Source organism: Urocampus carinirostris, chromosome 8, assembly GCF_059441175.1.
Source record: "Urocampus carinirostris isolate Australia breed hairy pipefish chromosome 8, RoL_Ucar_1.0, whole genome shotgun sequence".
NCBI lineage: Eukaryota > Metazoa > Chordata > Actinopteri > Syngnathiformes > Syngnathidae > Urocampus > Urocampus carinirostris.
Window position 1 is genome coordinate 10,214,349 of NC_142356.1, and position 18,909 is coordinate 10,233,257.

At 37.1% G+C, this 18,909-nt stretch overlaps 1 protein-coding gene across 3 annotated transcripts in view; it reads right to left on the reverse strand.

Moving 5' to 3' along the window:
- The window catches only part of smarca4b (SWI/SNF related BAF chromatin remodeling complex subunit ATPase 4b), a 44,019-nt gene that overhangs the window by 12,688 nt on the left and 12,422 nt on the right, over positions 1-18,909 (reverse strand). Inside the window, exons 13-29 of one of the 3 annotated variants that reach the window (XM_088341577.1) lie at positions 18,175-18,232; positions 17,983-18,092; positions 17,732-17,879; positions 14,266-14,429; positions 14,130-14,196; positions 11,728-11,838; positions 11,414-11,656; positions 9,861-9,974; positions 9,647-9,754; positions 7,481-7,567; positions 6,774-6,820; positions 6,528-6,694; positions 5,033-5,196; positions 3,944-4,204; positions 3,772-3,849; positions 724-942; positions 377-639 (exon numbers count right to left, since the gene is read on the reverse strand). In XM_088341577.1, the coding sequence (XP_088197703.1) occupies positions 377-639; positions 724-942; positions 3,772-3,849; positions 3,944-4,204; positions 5,033-5,196; positions 6,528-6,694; positions 6,774-6,820; positions 7,481-7,567; positions 9,647-9,754; positions 9,861-9,974; positions 11,414-11,656; positions 11,728-11,838; positions 14,130-14,196; positions 14,266-14,429; positions 17,732-17,879; positions 17,983-18,092; positions 18,175-18,232 (2,409 nt within the window). Of the gene's footprint in view, positions 1-376; positions 943-3,771; positions 3,850-3,943; positions 4,205-5,032; positions 5,197-6,527; positions 6,695-6,773; positions 6,821-7,480; positions 7,568-9,646; positions 9,755-9,860; positions 9,975-11,413; positions 11,657-11,727; positions 11,839-14,129; positions 14,197-14,265; positions 14,430-17,731; positions 17,880-17,982; positions 18,093-18,174; positions 18,233-18,909 lie in introns of all 3 variants that reach the window. The other 2 variants (XM_088341576.1, XM_088341575.1) reach the window with 2 other exon arrangements.

Below are 18,909 nucleotides of genomic sequence, written 5' to 3' on the forward strand. Positions count from 1 at the left end.
TTGGGAAACCAGTTTGATGTTAGGGCGTTCCTGCTCCAACCTTATCACTTCCGTCAGAAGCATGGTTTTCCTCTCCTGCCTGGAAGCCTTTGACCAGAAGAGGGGGACCTCGCCCCAACCGAGACCTGTTCCCCCTACTTGGACCCTGCCGACTACCTCGCGATGTTTTAGCCTGCCGATCGCATGGTTGGCCTCTTTTTCTGCCTTTCACCTCTTTCTGGTTCGAACTGTGGTGCCTACTGCACCAACCAGATGGTCGGAGGACTCTCTCAACTCCAAAACCATTTGGGCCTTCTCCTTGTTGTCAAAATCAATTTTGATTTCTTCTTACTATTTTTTGCTTACGATGTGTTAAAGATCGATGCCATTTTCCTACCCGTCTTTGTATCTGATGACGGCGTCGATGATCTTCTTCATTTTCTTGGTGAGGGCAGGAGGATTGGGGGAGATCTTCTCCACTGGAGGCCTCCCCCTTTTTCTTTGCCTTTTGGCATCCTCATCTTTATCCACTCGCCCTCTCCCCCCCGAAGAGCAGGAGGGCAGGGGAAGGTCCACGTCCCGATCGCGTTTCCTCTTACGAGTTGTCTTCTTGGTACGCACCTCCTCCTCCACCTCGTCCAAAGTGCCTTCCTCGATGGCCTGCTCGGGGAGGGGTAGACCGAGAGTCAGTATAGCACCCACACCCCCGTGACTTTTGTCCCTGACTCCTTTCCCTCCAATTACCTTGAGCCATTGCTTTTCTGTCAGTGAGTCGCTGTAGTCTACTTCCTTACGCTGGCGGGAACCTCGGCCGAACATTTTCTCTTCCTCCTCTTCGCAGGTGAGGCGCTCCACCTCAGCATCGTCTTTCATGATCCAGGTGGGCAGCTCGTCCTCCTCCATCAATCGAGGCTTGCGGCGAGGATTGCGAGCATCTTCGCGCCGGCGGTCCAGGTCCATGCGCTGTCACAGGACCAAAAGCAACAGTAGAACAATATCAATTTATGTAAATTGGTAATACATTACTTGGAACTGTTTTTTTTGTCTTGATCACCGTATTTATCAGTTCATAACACACACTCAAGTATAACGTGGACCCCTTATTTTTTGTTAAAAATCAGGATGACATTTTGTTTCACTAGTTCTCATTTTGAACTTTGGGGTTGGATACAACAGGAAGTGAACTCGGGTCGTGTTGGTGAGAGCACAGAATTCTAACCACTGGACCATTAATGGTATAGGTGACATATGAAAAGGCAGTAGATTTGATCTCATTAGAACACCATTTTTAGTCACGATAGCAGAGATGAATGTTTGTATCGTTGTGCCTTAACACATGTTACAATGACAGGACATTCTAACTTCTATTCTAAGCATTGTAAGTGACAAATGTATTGTCTTTGTATCATGTGAAGAGTTCGAATCCCGTTACAACCAATATTTTGTAATAAATTGGTTGAACCTCATGTATAATGTGCACCCAGACTTTGAATTATTTTTTAGGTTAAAAAAAGTGTATTTTACACAACTAAATACGGTAGATTCTTTTTAGATAATCCAATACTTTCGGTAGGTTGCCATGTTAATTGTATTCTGCTGGCGTCGATCACACACATCCATAGAATATTTTGGGGGCATTTGGTTATTTAATTAAACTAATGAGATTTCAGATTTAGTAGTGACATCAGCATGTATACACCCTCTTATAGGTTTATCATCTGTTAAGATTGACTCACAGATAATGTGAGAAATTTTTGCCTCATTGGTAGATAAATGTATTTATTTGAAAGTGACAGTAGCTCAGGAGGTAAAGTGCTCTTCATGGGATCAAGAGGTCGCAGATTTGATTTCCGCCCCCCCCGAGTTATATGTCGAAGTGTCCTTGGGCAAGTCACTGAATCCCTAGTTGCCTTGCATGGCTGATGCTGGTATCGGTTAGTTAGTGTGTGTAAAAGGGAAAGTGTGAAGGGAGGTCTTCATTAACTTGAAAAGCGCTATATAAATGCAAAATATTTACATTTAATTTCATTTAAAATATTTACCTTTTCATATGTTATCTCTCCCACTAGTGTTCTTTTAAAGTGTTGAGTTCGAATCCTGTTGCATGTAATATTTAGCGATTTTGATCAGTGATGTCGATTGATCTTTGCTCAACTACTGCAAAACCTTGTGTAGCAACACACATGTATAAATAATGTATGCATTTCCAGTCTTATCCACCATATTTTGTGGTATATCAGGCACACTGAGGTATAAATTATACTGTAAAATCTCTGGCCAATTTAGGGTTTTAGGTGCGTCCAAAATTACGGTATTTACCTTTTTTTTTTTTCGTTTTATTGTATTTTTGGGTAGTATTTTTCTTACTTTACAATAAATTAAAAACAAAAATGAAACATAAAAAACTAACACTTAAATTGAGCAATATAATTAGCCTATAAATAAATCCTTAAATAAAAAAACAAATAGATACACAGAGTATACACTTTAATTTTTCTGTATTTTTTACTTGTTTTCAATTGTTGGGGCATCCACACGATTTCATCTCATTCTAAATCTTAACAGCATAAAAGTTAAAACTTAAGTAAAATTATTTATTTTTTTAATTGAAAGGAGTAAAACAAAAACATACAAAGATGTATTTATTTTTGCAGTATTTATTTGGGTATTATCTTTTTATTCTATTATAAAAGTTGGTTAAAAATGAAAACTAATATGTAAAAACAAAGCACAATTACTAGACTTTTACTGTATTTTCACTTGTTTTAGGTATTATCTTACTTAGTTTCTAACTTTCTATTTTAATGTTTGTTTTGGGTAAGATAAGAAAACCATTATTAGAATCTGTCCTTATTTGCCCATCACCTATGCCTGTTTGTTTGGCTCCAGCTGCTGTTCGTTTTCTGATTGGGTCCCCTCCTATTTAAACTCAACACTCTCATTCACTCCTTATCAGTCCGCCAGCAAACCTCCGCAAACGCGAGGCAAGGACTTTTTGACTCCCGTCATATTCTGTATCCTACTCATCTGCCCCTGGCTTCCCGATCGTCTCCGGCTAACTGACTTGAGTCCTTCCTCCGACCACGCTCCGATCTCCCGTCCCGGCTGCCCGACTTGTTTCCGTCCACCGACCACGCTTCGATCTCCTGTTTCAGCTGCCCGACTTGTTTCTGCCCTCAGACCACGCTCGGATCTTGTGGGCTTCCTGCTTCTCCTGCCCAGCGTTCACCGAATCGCTGGCGTTCTTTTTCCGGCGCCTTACTTCTCCGCTTCCGCAACAAAGCTTGGTGTGAAACGTTACGCGTTTGGGTCTACCGTCTGTTCTGGTTCTGACAGAATCAGCAATATTATGTGCACTATTTTAATATTATTTGATTTATTGTATTATAATTTGAAGTCCCGCAACTCTACTGAGGATAAGCGGTGCAGATAATGGGTGAATGGATGGATATTTTGCAATAGAAAGATACTTTAATCATCCCCGTGGGTAAATTCACATTTCCAGCAGTATACTTGTGTTAAAAAAATAAAATAAGAGATATAGAATACAAAAATACCCAATATAACGAGTGGAATAAAGAGCATTTAAATAGTGTTCCGAAAAAAATGTTAGTTTCTTGGCCGGTCACTGGAAGTATGCAAAAATACTGGGCATTGGCATGCTTTTTTTTGCAAATATAAGATTAAACAATTTCCTGCGGCACACTAGACAATTTTGCCGCAGCATACTGCTTGAAAAACTTTGATCTAAGTAACCCAAATTCTATTTTGAAAAGCGTAACACGCACTGACCATAAACTGATCAAACTCCTCCTCGCTCCTGGCAATCATCTGATTGACGGTCTCATCGTCAGGAACCTCGTCCTCCTCCTAAATGCGGCATGACACATAAGCAGAGCATCAGCTGGAAAACTTGAGGCAACCCCCCCAAGAAAATTGCAGTGTTGTTGGTGCACGCACACACATTAATCCGTAGACACACGTCCTGCCCCCAGACCTCGTCCTGTTCCTCGTGCTCTAAGATGGCCTGCAGGAAAGCCCTGCGCTCATGGCTAGATGACTTCTGGTCAAACATGCCGGCCTGGATCACTTTTTGATCCACGTTGAGTTTGTACTTGGCAGCGGCCAAAATCTTCTCCTCCACGCTGTTGATGGTGCACAAACGCAACACGCGCACCTCGTTTTGTTGCCCGATGCGGTGGGCTCTGTCCTGGGCCTGCAGGTCCTGGGTAGCAAAAAAGACTTAGAGATTAAGTATTAGATTGAAGTGAGTACAGTAGAAAATTAGAAAATAGAACTCTGCAACTATAAGCTTGAGTTATTTACCATATTCCTTTTTTTAATATACATATTTATTTCTCTATTTGATAAGACCAAAAGTATCATTTATATAATTTAATTACATAATTTATTTAAAAAAAATCTGTATAAGAAGATAATGTCTAAAATAAAAAACTGTCATCTGACATAATCGTTTTAGTCTTTTTAAGTATTATTTTTTAAAATGTATTTATTTATTTATTGTTTTACTATATTTTGAAATGACTAGATTAATTTAGTGGACGAATTTAAGTATATTCTTTCTCATTTTACAATAAATACAACCATTGTTAGGTAAGAAAAACAGGAGTATCTATACGATATTAAAATTTAAAACTATATTAAAAGTGAAATTGAAAACTAAACTAAAGAGTTATAAATATAACAGTCAAAGTAAGAAAACAAAAATTTTAAATGAGCAAAATAAAAACGAATATTTAAATAATAACAAATAGGATTTACTTTACAGTATTATTTTTAACTGTTTCAGGTATTATTTACAATAAAAGTTAAAACTATTGTAAAATAAGACAACTAATACTTAAAAATATAAATACATCTTAAGACAAAAACAATAACATACATTAAGTATTTACTTTCATTTCATTGTATTGTTTAATTGTTTTTCCATTTCGAATTTTTCTCTGCAGTGTCACAAACTTATATAATTGTGAATCTCATTATTATTATCTAAAAGATGGAGAAACAATAGGAGCGAATGTAATAATAAAACCTGATGCGGGTTCCAGTCCGAGTCGAAGATGATGACAGTGTCGGCCGACTGCAGGTTGAGCCCGAGTCCTCCGGCTCGTGTGCTCAGAAGGAAGATGAAATATTCTGACTCCGCATCGTTGAACGTCTTTAGCAACATTCCTCTGTCTTCGGCCTTTGTGGTGCCTGACACAAAATTGACAGCTTCAACACTAGTTCTACCCATGTTAAAATTTGCTGTAATTTGGATATTAGAACCCCAAATAGTTTACCTGGCTGTAAACAGACGTAAACAGTTGCAACTGAATGTGTAAAGAAAATCTAAAAATGAACTGGAAAAGTTGCTCTGCTTTGTAAACATGATTGATTTATGTTAGTCCTTCAAACCTGGAAACATTTGTCAGGACCAGACACACTATTTCCTTCCTATAAAGCGCCAACCTGGGGAGAGTGGCTGGAGAGCGCTCACCTGCACCTAATCCGTCCTCACACCTGCAATTTATTATTTCAGCTCCTAATACAGACTGTACTCGACAGCAGAGGCTGTCAAATCATTGCCATTGTCCCGTTTGTTTGTTGCTTCCACATTTGGGTAGTTGTTTTGAGACCACTTGTTTGTTTTTTGTTTATTTGTTACTTTGTACCTGGGTTTTGTTTATTAGACACCGATTATTTTTTAAGGATAAGGGTCCAACCCTGAATTGTGACAATTTAAAGTTAAAAATAAGGATAAAAATGACAACAAAGAAAAGCATATATCTTTCCAAGGTCTCTTTTAATTATTAATTTTCCACTTTTTTTCTCATGTTTTAATATATTTTACTCGGGACCTAAATCTTCACATTGAAAACAATCCTGCTTAAAAATGGCAAAATATAATTAAATGTATTGTTATGTATAATTATATGAATAGAAATAAATACAAATGTAGAAAAATGTAGAATTAGAAATACAGGTAAGATTTAACTTGTGTATGGTTCTGACCAACCGGTTGTATATTTATTACAATGGCGCCATCTGCTGCCGAGACAGGATCTAGTTGGTGAGTGTAGTGTTAGATTGCTGTGCCGGATGAATGCAAAAATTGTGGAACGTGTTTCATGTCATGGGAACCTGTCGTGGGTTCAAATCCAGCTCCAGACTTCCTGTGCGGAGTTTGTATGTTCTCCCCGTGCTTGCGTGGGTTTCCTCCGGGCACTCCGGTTTCCTCCCACGTTCCAAAAACATGCATTTCAGGTGAATTGGCCGGTCCAAATTGTCCCTAGGTGTGAATGAGCGAATGAGTTGTCTGTCCCTGTGTGCCCTGCGATTGGCTGGCAACCAGTCCAGGGTGTCCTCTGCCCACTGCCCGGAGATGGCTGGGATGGGCTACAGCCGACCCCCCCCCCCCCCCCCCCCCGCGACCCTAATGAGGATAAGCGGTACGGCTAATGAGATGAGATGAGATATATGAAATTTGAGGCTAACATAAATGTATTTAAACGATTTGTATGCAAAGGAAATAGTTTGTGTTTTACCATCTAAACGCAGATATTTGAAGCTGCGATAGGCAAAGTAGTCCTCCATGATAGTCATGAGCGAGGTCATCTGACAGAAGAGCAATACTTTGTGGTTCGTTACTCGCAATTTGGGAAGGATCCGATCCAATACTTCGAATTTTCCCGAAGCTCTGTATAAGTCGGGGCTGAATCACAGACCACAAAAAACAAAAGATGATGAGTTTGTATTGAATGCACGCATTTGCACAGGTCATTACCACTTACCCTTGGACAACACCGCCAGAAAAACCTAAATGTTCAGAGAAAGATTCCTGAAAAAATAGTCAGTTTGGTTATTTTAAAAACCCAGAACAAGACTACGGGCTAGATATTACAATTAATAGTCAGAATATCATTTAAAAAGCACTTTAAGCTCTAGACATGTACAGTGGGGTTCAAATATCGAAAAGATAAGAGTTGAAAAAAGCCCCAATATTTATCGAACAAATTTACATATTTTGCTTTTAGTACAAAAAACAAACCCCCAAATGAGGATCATAATATTAAAATTTGAACCAGAAGTCATCCGAATCTAAAAAAAGTATGCTTTACTTTTCATTAATATTTATCAAATAATTTAAAAGCAAAATCCACTTATTTTGGTCCATCTCTAGGGGAAGTCATTTTGAGAAAACTGTGAAGATGACATTACAAACCATAAGAAAACATCCAATTACGGTTAACCACTTCCTAAAGTAGAGCAGTGATTAATTGTTTTCTGAGCATTCTCAAAATGGCCGCCCCCTCCAAGATTGATAAAAACAGGTGGAAATTGCTTCTAAACTCAAATTCTCCTAAGAAAAAACATCATGTTTAGATCAGTAGAAACAGATACCAAATATTATTAGCAGACTTTTTAGGTTGACTTCCACTTCAAGTAAAAAAAAAAACTCTTTATATCAGCACTTTTTAAGTGAATAATTCAGTCTTACTTCAATCTGCTGGAACATGTAAGGATGGTTACAGATCTTCCTTAGCTGCATGATGGTGTTCATCAGCGTCTTAGTGCCACCTTTGCCCTGCTCGTACGCAGAAAAGAAAGCATTCAGATACATTTTTGCTAGCTTAACTTGTTCTCTGCCATATAGGACGTCGTAGATTGATTTCAGCTAGACTACCATTGACGGTTAAAAACCGCAAATTTGAGCTAGGCTTCCATTGACGGCATTATACATAAAATATCCATTTTAGCTAGGCTTCCATAGAGAGCTATAGACGGCAAACATCCATTGTAGCTAAGCTGCCCTGGATGGCTGTAGATATCAAAGATTCATTTTTGCCGGGATGCAATGGACCGATACAGCTTTCAAAGATACATTTTAGCCTTAGTCATGTATAATGTCAAAGATGCATTTTAACTAGGGTGTTATAGACGGCAATACAAGTCAACAATTCATTGTAGACAGGCTGCCATTGTTGGCTTCGTTAGACTGTCACAGAAGGGTATAGATTTGAAAAAAAAAATGTTTTTAGCTAGGCTGCCATATTTGGGTATACAAGTCAACAATTTATTTTAGCTAGGTCGCTATTGACAGTTATTTAAAAAATATATTAATTTTAGCTAGACTGCAATTCACAGCTATAGATGTGAAAGAATCAATTTAACTATGCTAATATTGACGGCTAAAGACGTCTAAGATTTGTTTTAGCTAGACTCCAATTGACAGCTACAGATATCAAAGGTTCATTTTACTAGACTGCCATTGATGGCTATAAAGGTCAATGATTAGTTTTGGCCAGGCTGCCATAGAGAGCTATAGACGTCAAACATCACTTTTAGTTTAGCTGTTATTGTCGTCAAACATCCATTGCGCTAAACTGCCCTAGAAGGCTATAGACATCAAAGATTAACTTTTGACAGGCTGCTATGGACAGATATAGCTGTCAAATATACATTTTAGCCTTCATCATGTATAATGTCAAAGATGCATTTTAACTAGGGTGTTATAGACGGCAATACAAGTCAACAATACATTGTAGACAGGCTGCCATTGATGGCTTTGTTAGACTGTCACAGAAGGGTATAGATTTGAAAAGACTAAAAAAACAAAACGATTTTAGCAAGGCTGCCATAGTCGGGTATACAAGGCAGAAGATTTATTTTAGCTAGGCTGTAATTGACCACCATATAAATAAAATATTAATTTTAGCTAGACTGCCATTTACAGCTATAGATGTGAAAGATTTATTTTAGCTAGGCTAATATTGATGGCTAAAGACATCTTAGATTTGTTTTAGCTAGACTCTAATTCACAGCTACAGATATCAAAGGTTCATTTTACTAGACTGCCATTGATGGCTATAAATGTCAAAAATTCATATTGGCTAGGCTGCCATAGAGAGGTATAGACGTCAAACATCAATTTTAGCTAAGCTGCCTTGGATGACAACGGACATCAAAGATTCATTTTTGCCAGGCTGCCATACACAGATACAGCTGTCAAACATGCATCTGGATAATGTCAAAGATGCATTTTAACTAGGGTGTTATAGATGGCAATACAAGTCAACAATTGATTGTAAACGGGCTGCCATTGATGGCTTCAGTAGACTGTCACAGATGGGTATAGATTTAAAAAAATAGAAACAAAACAAAAAAAACATAATCTGCCATTATCGGGTATACAAGTCAACAATTTATTTTGTCAAGGCTGCAATTGACAGCTATATGAATAAAATATTCATTCTAGCAAGACGTGAAAGATTTATTTTAGCTAGGCTAATATTGACGGCTAAAGACATCTAAGATTCGTTTTAGCTAGACTCCTATTGACGGCTACAGATATCAAAGATTATTTTTACTAGACTGCCATTGATGGCTATAAATGTCAAGGATTCGTTTTAGATAGGCTTCCATTGACAGCTACAGACAACAAATATCAATTTTAGCTAAATTGCTAGATGCGTAGACTCAAAGATGAATTTTATCTTGGCTTTGGAAATCAAAGATTCATTTTAGCCAGACAGCCCTTGACGGCTATAGACGTCAAAAATCCATTTAGATAGGCTGCCATTGACAGCTATAGACGTCAAAGATCCATCTTAGCGAAGCTGGCAGTGAATCATATAAGCTCATGGACAAAAGTTGTATACTGAACCTTTTTGTCTTTCTCAGAGCCGTCAGTTAGCAGGACGCCCTTGGCCTGCATGTGCCTGTAGAGAACTCGCTGGAGAGACGACATGTCGCACTTGATCACGTACTCCACCTACCAGGATTCACCGAGGTAGAGAACGGAGACAAACGATAAAATAACTGTACAGGTTAGATTTGAACCCCAAAGAAACTGGTTCACATTCGTGTGTTTATTGTGCCTTCTCTGGAAGCTGTGCCTCCACTTCCTTCTTCAACCTCCGCAGCAGGAAAGGGCGGAGTACTTTGTGAAGACGGCGAATGATCAAGATGGTTTCCTCTTCGTTTAGATCGACCTGCGGGAGGGGCCGGAAGATTATAACGGGTGATTTAAAGATGAAACACAATCATTACACAATTTGGGACAGCAGAATATCCTGAAGCATGGGTCATCAAATAATTTCTGTTACACAGCATAGATAACTTAACTCCTAATCATTATTTCATTTGATTACATTGTCATTAAATGCTCCAGTAGCTATCCATTCAAATATTCAAGTTGGAGTCAACCCAGAAAGTATTTCCTCGCGATATTAGATTTTCTCGTCTCATCTCAGCAGTTTGCTTTATTGTAGAATAAGAACTACCAACCTATATCCACCTGTTTTTTTTATCTCTTGAAAATACTGTCAAGCGACAATGACATCACAAACACATTATAAATGGTAAAATGTTCTGCATAGCGCTTTTCAAGTCACTAAAGACCTCCCAAAGCACTTTACAATTTGCTTAAAACTTACCCATTCACACACACATTCACACACCGATAGCGGCTACCTGCTTAACAGAGGCATTAGGGGTTCGGTGTCACCTAAAGTTGTGACGCCTTATAAGCTACAGAAAGAGTGTCTCTTTCCTCTTCATACCAGCAACATCACCATCCATTTTGAATAATGCTACATCAGTTCAGGTTTTATTTAATGTAGTATGGATTTATAATATAAAGGCAATGAAAACACAGGAAACCTAACAATTTATGCAAAATATGTGCAAGAATGGTCGAAGTAGAAAAGTCCAGACCTGTAAACTTTGTTTAAAATCATTGGATTTGCTTTCCTTGCTTTATGTAAGGAGTGACAGATCACATACTTGTCAACTTATTTGTTATATGATGAAATTTAAAGAAAAAAAAAATTGATCTCATTTAGCCCATTTCGGTTTGAATTAGGATTGTCCCGGTCACTGGTAGATTGCTAATAATTTTGCTGTATTTTACATAGTCTGTCTTGCTGTGATTGAATAGGTGCTGGGTTGTTTGTAAGGTTTATTATCACATATTAAGAGGATTTGCAGTCATAAATTCGGGGAGAAATTGGCAGATATTGACAGGTATGAGATCGAAAGACTGTTGAAGATGCGTAATCATTTACTGAACACTTAAAATGAAATTTCCTGTAACTTTAAATCAATGTACACGCAGAAAAATGTACAGCACAATCGTTTCTGCCTGTAATAGTTTGCATGCACAAACTTTAACCAGCTGATGCTGGCGGAGAGCAGTCACGTGTCTTGAGCGGCCTCTAGTGGTAGGCTCTGGGACTGCTTGTGACCTGGATTTGGCGTTTTATGGCTAGCAAGATTTTTGTTCCTAAAACTTGTAAACCGAGATTCTCGTGTTTAGAAGTACAACTTTATTCAGACCTAAAAAGGTTGTTCATTGTCTAATCTACTTCTGTAAAACCTGCTTTTTCAACACAGTGCCTGAATGCAGTTAAAGTAATCTCGCCAGCCTCACCTTCTCCCCTGTCATGGCAAAAGGGGCGTTGAACCACTGCTCGAAGGTGCTGCAGCTCTTGAAGATGGTTGGCAGGAGGAAATTGAGCAGAGCCCACAGCTCGGGCAGCTTGTTCTGCAGCGGGGTCCCGGTGAGCAGCACGCGCCTGGGCGCCAGGTAGTGCGTGTTCAGCACCTGAGTCAGCTTGCAATGGTGGTTTTTCATGCGGTGGCCCTCATCCACGATCATGTACTTCCAGCGAATCTAAGAGAATATTGAGAAAATACAGGAATAAATGCCTGCAAAGAAAAGTACGTTGTGATCGTAAATCCCACCTTAGCCAAGACTTGCTTGTCTTTGATGATGTACTCGTATGTGGTGAGGAGAACATTGAACTTGCCACTACGCAACTGAGGGACAAATGCTCTTCTAGCAGCTGGAGAACCCTAAAAGAATGAAAAAAACATGCTACACGCTGGTGTAAAATACCAAGAATGGTTAAAAGCCTGTTAAGAAATTAAATTGTTCTTCCTGAACTCTAGTACTGCTTGTTTAATAAATCCCAATTTCTTATTGATTAAATGTATGGCCCATATAATTGTTTCAAATATTGTTTTTATTTTATTTTTACCATTCAGTATTTGTTTTAAACATCAATCCGTTTACCTAATAGTTTTTGTTTTAAAATTTTAATTCAACTCAATTCAAATAATTACTTTTGTTCAGTTTGTTAAAATACAATTTTATTTTATTTTATTGGATTTATTGATGAAAAGTGTTATTATTAAATTTTTGGATAAAGCATGATTATGTTTTCTTTGAGGAGATAATAATGACCTTAGGAGTAAATTTAACCTTGAAGAAAAACAAGCTCTCTCCCCAGCCGATGGAGAGGGAAGGAGAGAACCATGGACAATCCAGGCCTCGTGGGTGGACCGAATATATTGGGTAACCTTTCAGAAATTTGTTTTTATTTTGTATTTATTTCATTCAAACACAACAAATAATAATATTTTTCTTTAAAAGTTAAACAGTAGTAGATATTTTGAGTGATGTTTTTCATTTAAATATTTTTTTTCTGATTCATAGGCAAACATATAACAAAATAAATAAATAAATATATATTTTTTTCATAAAATCAATTTTTGTTTTTTTTGGTTTTTTTTTGCTGAAACAATATTGTGTAATAACATAAAACTCCAGTTAAACAAAATTTCTAAAACAAATATGTTCCAAATAAAAAATTGATGGATACCGTAATTTCGCTAATTTAAGTAAAAATAAGTACTTTATCTGCTACCAATAGTATCAAAACATTTGAATTCAGAATTCAGTTCAGAAAATGTATTGTCATTGTCAAAGAACAACAAAACTTCGTTTGGAGTATGCCATCACCCATTCACGGTTAAAACAAAATACAAAGATCCTTAAATATTCAGAATAAATACAGCTAAAAACCCAATAAGTATTTTTTCCTTTAAAGTAGAAAAATATAAACCTACATAAGTCTATGTTATGAATAGTATACTGTATGTATGCATGTATAACTAAATAAGTTTGTGTGCAAGTTATACACACAGTTTTACAGTAGTATGTTACTGTATTTGTGCATTGATTAATCAGTTGAAAAATCAAATTTACCACAATTGAAAAATCTCATCTCATCAGCTACACCGCTTATCTTCAGTAGGGTTGCGGGGTTGCTGGAGCCCATCCCAGCAATCATCGTGCAGTGGGCAGGGGACACCCTGAACTGGTTGCCAGCCAATCGCAGGGCACACAGGGACAGACAACTCACTCGCTCATTCACACCTAGGGACAATTTGGGCCGGCCAATTCACCTAAAATGCATGTTTTTGGAATGTGGGAAGAAACCGGAGTGCCCGGAGGAAACCCACGCAAGCACTAGGAGAACATACAAACTCCGCACAGGAAGTCTGGAGCGGGATTTGAACCCACACAGGAGGTTCCCAAGACATGAACTGTGCCGCACATGCGCTAATCACTGCGCCGCCGTGCTGCCCCCAATTGCAAAATATTGGATACAATGGGAAATCCGGGACGTGGCGGTGAAAACGCAAAATCATAACCACTAGACCACCAGTGACATAATTACCACATGGAAAGGCATTCGATTTAATCTTATTATCACACTATGTTTATTGTCGATATGAGAGACGAGTGTGAGAGAATAGAGAAAACAGAAAGTTGTCCTGGAATATCTAAATAAATGCAAATAAGCACGGGGAAGGATACAACTCTTTGGTCTCTGATGATGAATCACTTTGAAAGACTATATAACAAATCTATTGTAAGTTTTATGGTCATAGTTTATATCGTCTATAAATTATTTTAATCTTTGGCTGTACGTATTCAACAACGTTTGTCACTCACAGTGCTTACTTTGAGCTGAGAAAAAGTAACATTTAATACCGATTTTAATTAAAAATTAGGTTATAGCTATACACGAGTAAATATGGTACATATGGATAAATAATAGATATTATACATTAATATAATATATAGTGTTTAAAATTTGAAATAGTTAAATTGTTTGTGAATAATTAAGAAATGTTTTTTTAATATTTTGTGCTTTAATGCAATTCGATAAAGCAAAAAGTATTAAAAAAATAAACTCCATTGGGGTAAATAGAGCTACAAATAATTGCAACTGGTATACTTTACCAACCGTGGTTCCCTTGCCAGGTAAAGGTTAACACAAAGCTGGGAAACTTGCCTTATAGGAGACTTTGACAACAGTAGGAGCCCATTTGTCGAACTCGTACACCCAGTTGGAAAGAGTCCTGGTGGGCAGAAAGGACATTGATCAACAAAATGGATTTTATTTTTATATTTTTGCCGCATTAGCTCACGAGAGCGGCACGATGATGAGGTAGGGTCCGTTGAGTCGCTTGTGCTCCATGAGGTACGTGATGAGCGCGATGGTCTGAATGGTTTTTCCCAGGCCCATTTCGTCAGCCAGGATCCCGTTCAGGTTGTTGTTGTACAGTGACACCAGCCACTCCAGACCTTTAATCTGAAAGATTACCAATAATAATTCTTTTTGGATAGAACCAACCATGGCAGAAGCAGATTGACAAAAATAATTCACACACATACATACATTCATTATTATTTATTTTATTTGTATTCATTATTTTTATTTTTTTGGATCCTGCAAGTAACTTGAGTGTCTCTGGAGGTCATAGAATGGAAAATAAAAACAATAAAATTGTCGAGTGCTTAATTCAGTTGGTAATTAATTTAAGTAATGATTGTGGATCGTGGCTTAAAGGTGGTCTCCAAATGCTCTCATAAAAAAGGAAAATAAAAAAATAAATTAGTGTTAAATAAACAATAGTGTGAAAAAAAGTTAACTATAATAATAGTTTGAATATAATTTGTGATATAATATAATATCGTTAGTATGATAATTAATCATTATTTATCTGTAAATAATACTTTCTTATATAAAATGTCCATCCATCCATCCATCCATCCATTATTTGCACCGCTTATGTTTTTGGAATGTCAGATAAGAGATTTCAATGTAAAAGAAAAAAAAATGCCTTAAAAAAATCAGTTTTAAAATAATTAGCTTGCAAATTATATTCTATTATGTACTACTCTTTAATTCAGTTAGCAAATCATTTAAATAATAATTGTAGATTGTGGCTTCAAGGGGGTCTTCAAATGCTCTTATGAAAAAAAAAGGAAAATGTAAAAATAGATTGTGTAAAATAAATTAAAAGACTTAAAATTCTGTTTATAATAATTCATATAATAATAATAAATATAATTGTTATTATTCATTGCTATTATTATTACATTATTAATATAATAATTATTCTTAATTAAGCTGCAAATAATATTTTCTTATGTAAAATTAAAAAAAAATCTCAATGTAAAAGAAAAAAAATGTAGGGCTTAAAAATTTGTTAAGCCTGCAAAAAATAATCTATTATGTACTATATATACTGGACTGTCTCAGAAAATTAGAATATTGTGATAAAGTTCTTTATTTTCTGTAATGCAATTAAAAAAACAAAAATGTCATACATTCTGGATTCATTACACATCAACTGAACTATTTCAAGCCTTTTATTATTTGAATATTGCTGAATTTGGCTTACAGCTTAAGAAAACTCAAAAATCCTATCTCAAAATATTAGAATATCATGAAAAAGTATACAAGTAGGCTATTCAACTAATCACCTGAATCATCTAATTAACTCGAAACACCTTGCGAGGGTTTCCTGAGCCTTAAAAACACTCAGCTTGGTTCAGTAAACTAAATCACAAGTATGGGGAAGACTGCTGATCTGTCTGCTGTCCAGAGGACCATCATTGATACCCTCCATCAGGAGGGTAAGACACAAAAAGAAATTTCTCAAAGAGCAGGCTGTTCACAGAGTGCGGTTTCAAAGCATATCCACAAAAAGTCTGTTGGAAGGGAAAAATGTGGCCGGAAACGCTGCACAACCAAGAGAGATGACCGCAGCCTTAACAAAATTGTGAAGAAGAGCCGCTTCCAGAATTTGGGGGAGCTTCAAAGACAGTGGGCTGAAGCTGGAGTCCAGGTATCAAAAGCCACAGTTCACAGACGTGTCCGGGAAATGGGCTACAATAGCCGTATTCCCATGGTCGAGCCACTTCTGAACTCAAGACAACGGAAGAAGCGTCTGACTTGGGCTATGGAGAAGAAGCACTGGACAGTTGCAGAGTGGTCCAAAGTCCTCTTTTCAGACGAAAGCAAGTTTTGCATTTCATTTGGAAGTCAAGGCACCAGAGTCTGGAGAAAGGCTGGAGAGGAGCAAAATCCAAGTTGCTTGAAATCCAGTGTGAAGTTCCCACAGTCCGCAATGGTTTGGGGAGCCATGTCAGCTGCTGGTGTTGATCCACTGTGTTTCATCGGTGTCCAGAGTAAATGCAACTGTGTACCAAGAGATTTTAGAGCACTACACGCTTCCATCTGCTGAAAAGCTCTATGGAGATGAGGATTTCATTTTCCAGCATGATCTGGCACCTGCCCACAGTGCCAAAACCACCAGTAACTGGTGCACTGACCATGGCATCACTGTCCTTGATTGGCCTGCTAATTCCCCTGACCTGAACCCCATTGAGAATTTGTGGGGTATAGTTAAGAAGAAGATGAAAGACACCAGACCTACAAATGCAAATGAGCTGAAGGCCGCTATCGAAGCATCCTGGGCATCAATAACACCTCAGCAATGCCACAGGCTGATTGCCTCCATGCCACGCCGGATTGATGCAGTAATCCGTGCAAAAGGATTCCCAACCAAGTACTGAGTGCATCAATGGACATTTTCAAATGTTTGATTTAGTTTTGCTGTTATAAAATTATTTTTTTACTTGGTCTGAGGAAGTATTCTAATATTTTGAGATAGGATTTTTGAGTTTTTTTCAGCTGTAAGCCAAAATCAGCAATATTCAAATAATAAAAGGCTTGAAATAGTTCAGTTGATGTGTAATGAATCCAGAATGTATGACATTTTTGTTTTTTTAATTGCATTACAGAAAATAAAGAACTTTATCACAATATTCTAATTTTCTGAGACAGTCCAGTATATATATATATATATATATATATATATATATATATATATATATATATATATATATATATATATATATATATATATATATATATATATATATATATATATATATATATATATATATATACATACGCTGCAAATTATGCAGTGATCCTGCAAAATATATTTTAAGAATAGAAGAATCAACAAATATTTTATTCAAAAAGAATAAAATGAATATCATGAACTCCTACTCTGCAAAAAAATGTGACTCCAAAGGCAGAAAATTTATTGTTATACATTACGCCCCCCCCTGCCCCCATTAAGACCTTTTACCTCATTTGTGTAGTAAAATATGAATGTTTATGTCAAAAATATGCAAATTCTGGTTGTATTTCTTTGCTTATTTTGAATTATTTTCAGTTACTAAAACATTTCCTAAAATGTGCTGGATAAGACAAGTTGCCGTATCTTAGGAATGTTTTTATTTCCTTATTTAATCAAAGCAACAACATACAATATCTTAAAACGAAAAAATATACTCGTTTTTCTGTCAATTGGGTAGGATATTTTGGGGAGTGTATTTGATTCAACATTTTCCATGCTGAAAGAAATCAACTGATATCATAAAAGAGTTTGCATCTCATGTGACTTAATTTTAAGTGAATAGGGGAGCAGCTTTGCTTAACCGTGAGTGGGCTGCATTCCATCTCACAACTGATCTGCCATAATAATTACAGAATATCGCCCAAAAAAGATGAAATGTTTGCCTCATATTTACCTGATACTGTTTGAGTTGTCCGTTTATCAACAAAGTGGACTGCTTATCGACTTTTTCTGTGACGGCATGCGCCACGGCGTAATAAGACTGAAGCCCTCGTGCAAATGCTGCTCCGCTGTACTCGTCATCTACATCCTGTTTGGCGTTCCTAAAAAGGAAATATTTACTCATTTTAATGCAGGCGTTAATTACATAAGAGACAAAACATTTTTGATAAGGATGAGAGCAGGGTTATTTTTCATCTCACTCACTCGATAATGTGTCGCACATCCACTTCTGACACGTCCTCGCAGTCCGGGTCACTTATCTTCTTCTTTTCTTCTGTTGTTGCGCTTGAAGGTTGATGCTCATCCTCTTCCTCCTGAAGAACAGTAGGGGAACATTTCCCCAAATTTTGGGCATGTGGAGTAAAACGAAAACCAAAAAAAAAAAATCCCACTAACCTCTTCCTCCTCTTCATCCTCACTGTCTTCACTGTCTGATCTCGGGGCAACCTCGTAGCTACGAAAAATTATACATTTATTCCAGCAATTAAAATGAATTAAAAAGGGTTCCATTTAAGTATTCACATATTTTAAAAAAGGGAAAAAAAATCAACTTTTTTGACACAAAATTGTCATTATTACCCGATTACTTTTTTTTTTTTAACAAAGATTTACCGCACTCCAAACTTTTCGTCAGGCAGATCCGCCATTGTTGTTTTGGTCTCGCACCGATCTCGGCAAACGAGATCTCGTTGCTTCGAGATGACGTCATTGTTTTGGTGGTTGTCAAGTGAAAGAGAAGTATGCCTCCGTAAAAAACAGTTGGTATTAGGTGCAAATCAACAAAAAATTGGTAATTTCTTCAGTGTCGGTAATAAGTCGAAACTTAATACAGAAAGTGGTAACAATGGCAATAATTCCGGCACGAAAAAACGGCGGAGAAATTCTTCAGAAGATTGCGATGGCAAGGAAAACACGTGTTTTGAAGCGAACGATTCGACGAAAGATAAACAAAAGAATACTCCTAGCAAGAAAAGGACTTTTCTGCCAAAATGGACTCAATAATATTCCTGGTTACGCTATGAGGAGGATGATAATGGATTGGACCTTGAGAAGGCATTACAACTGTGGCGGGACAGCAAACCACGAAGAATATATGAACTGAAAAATCTGAAGTGATTAAAACTGCATGAA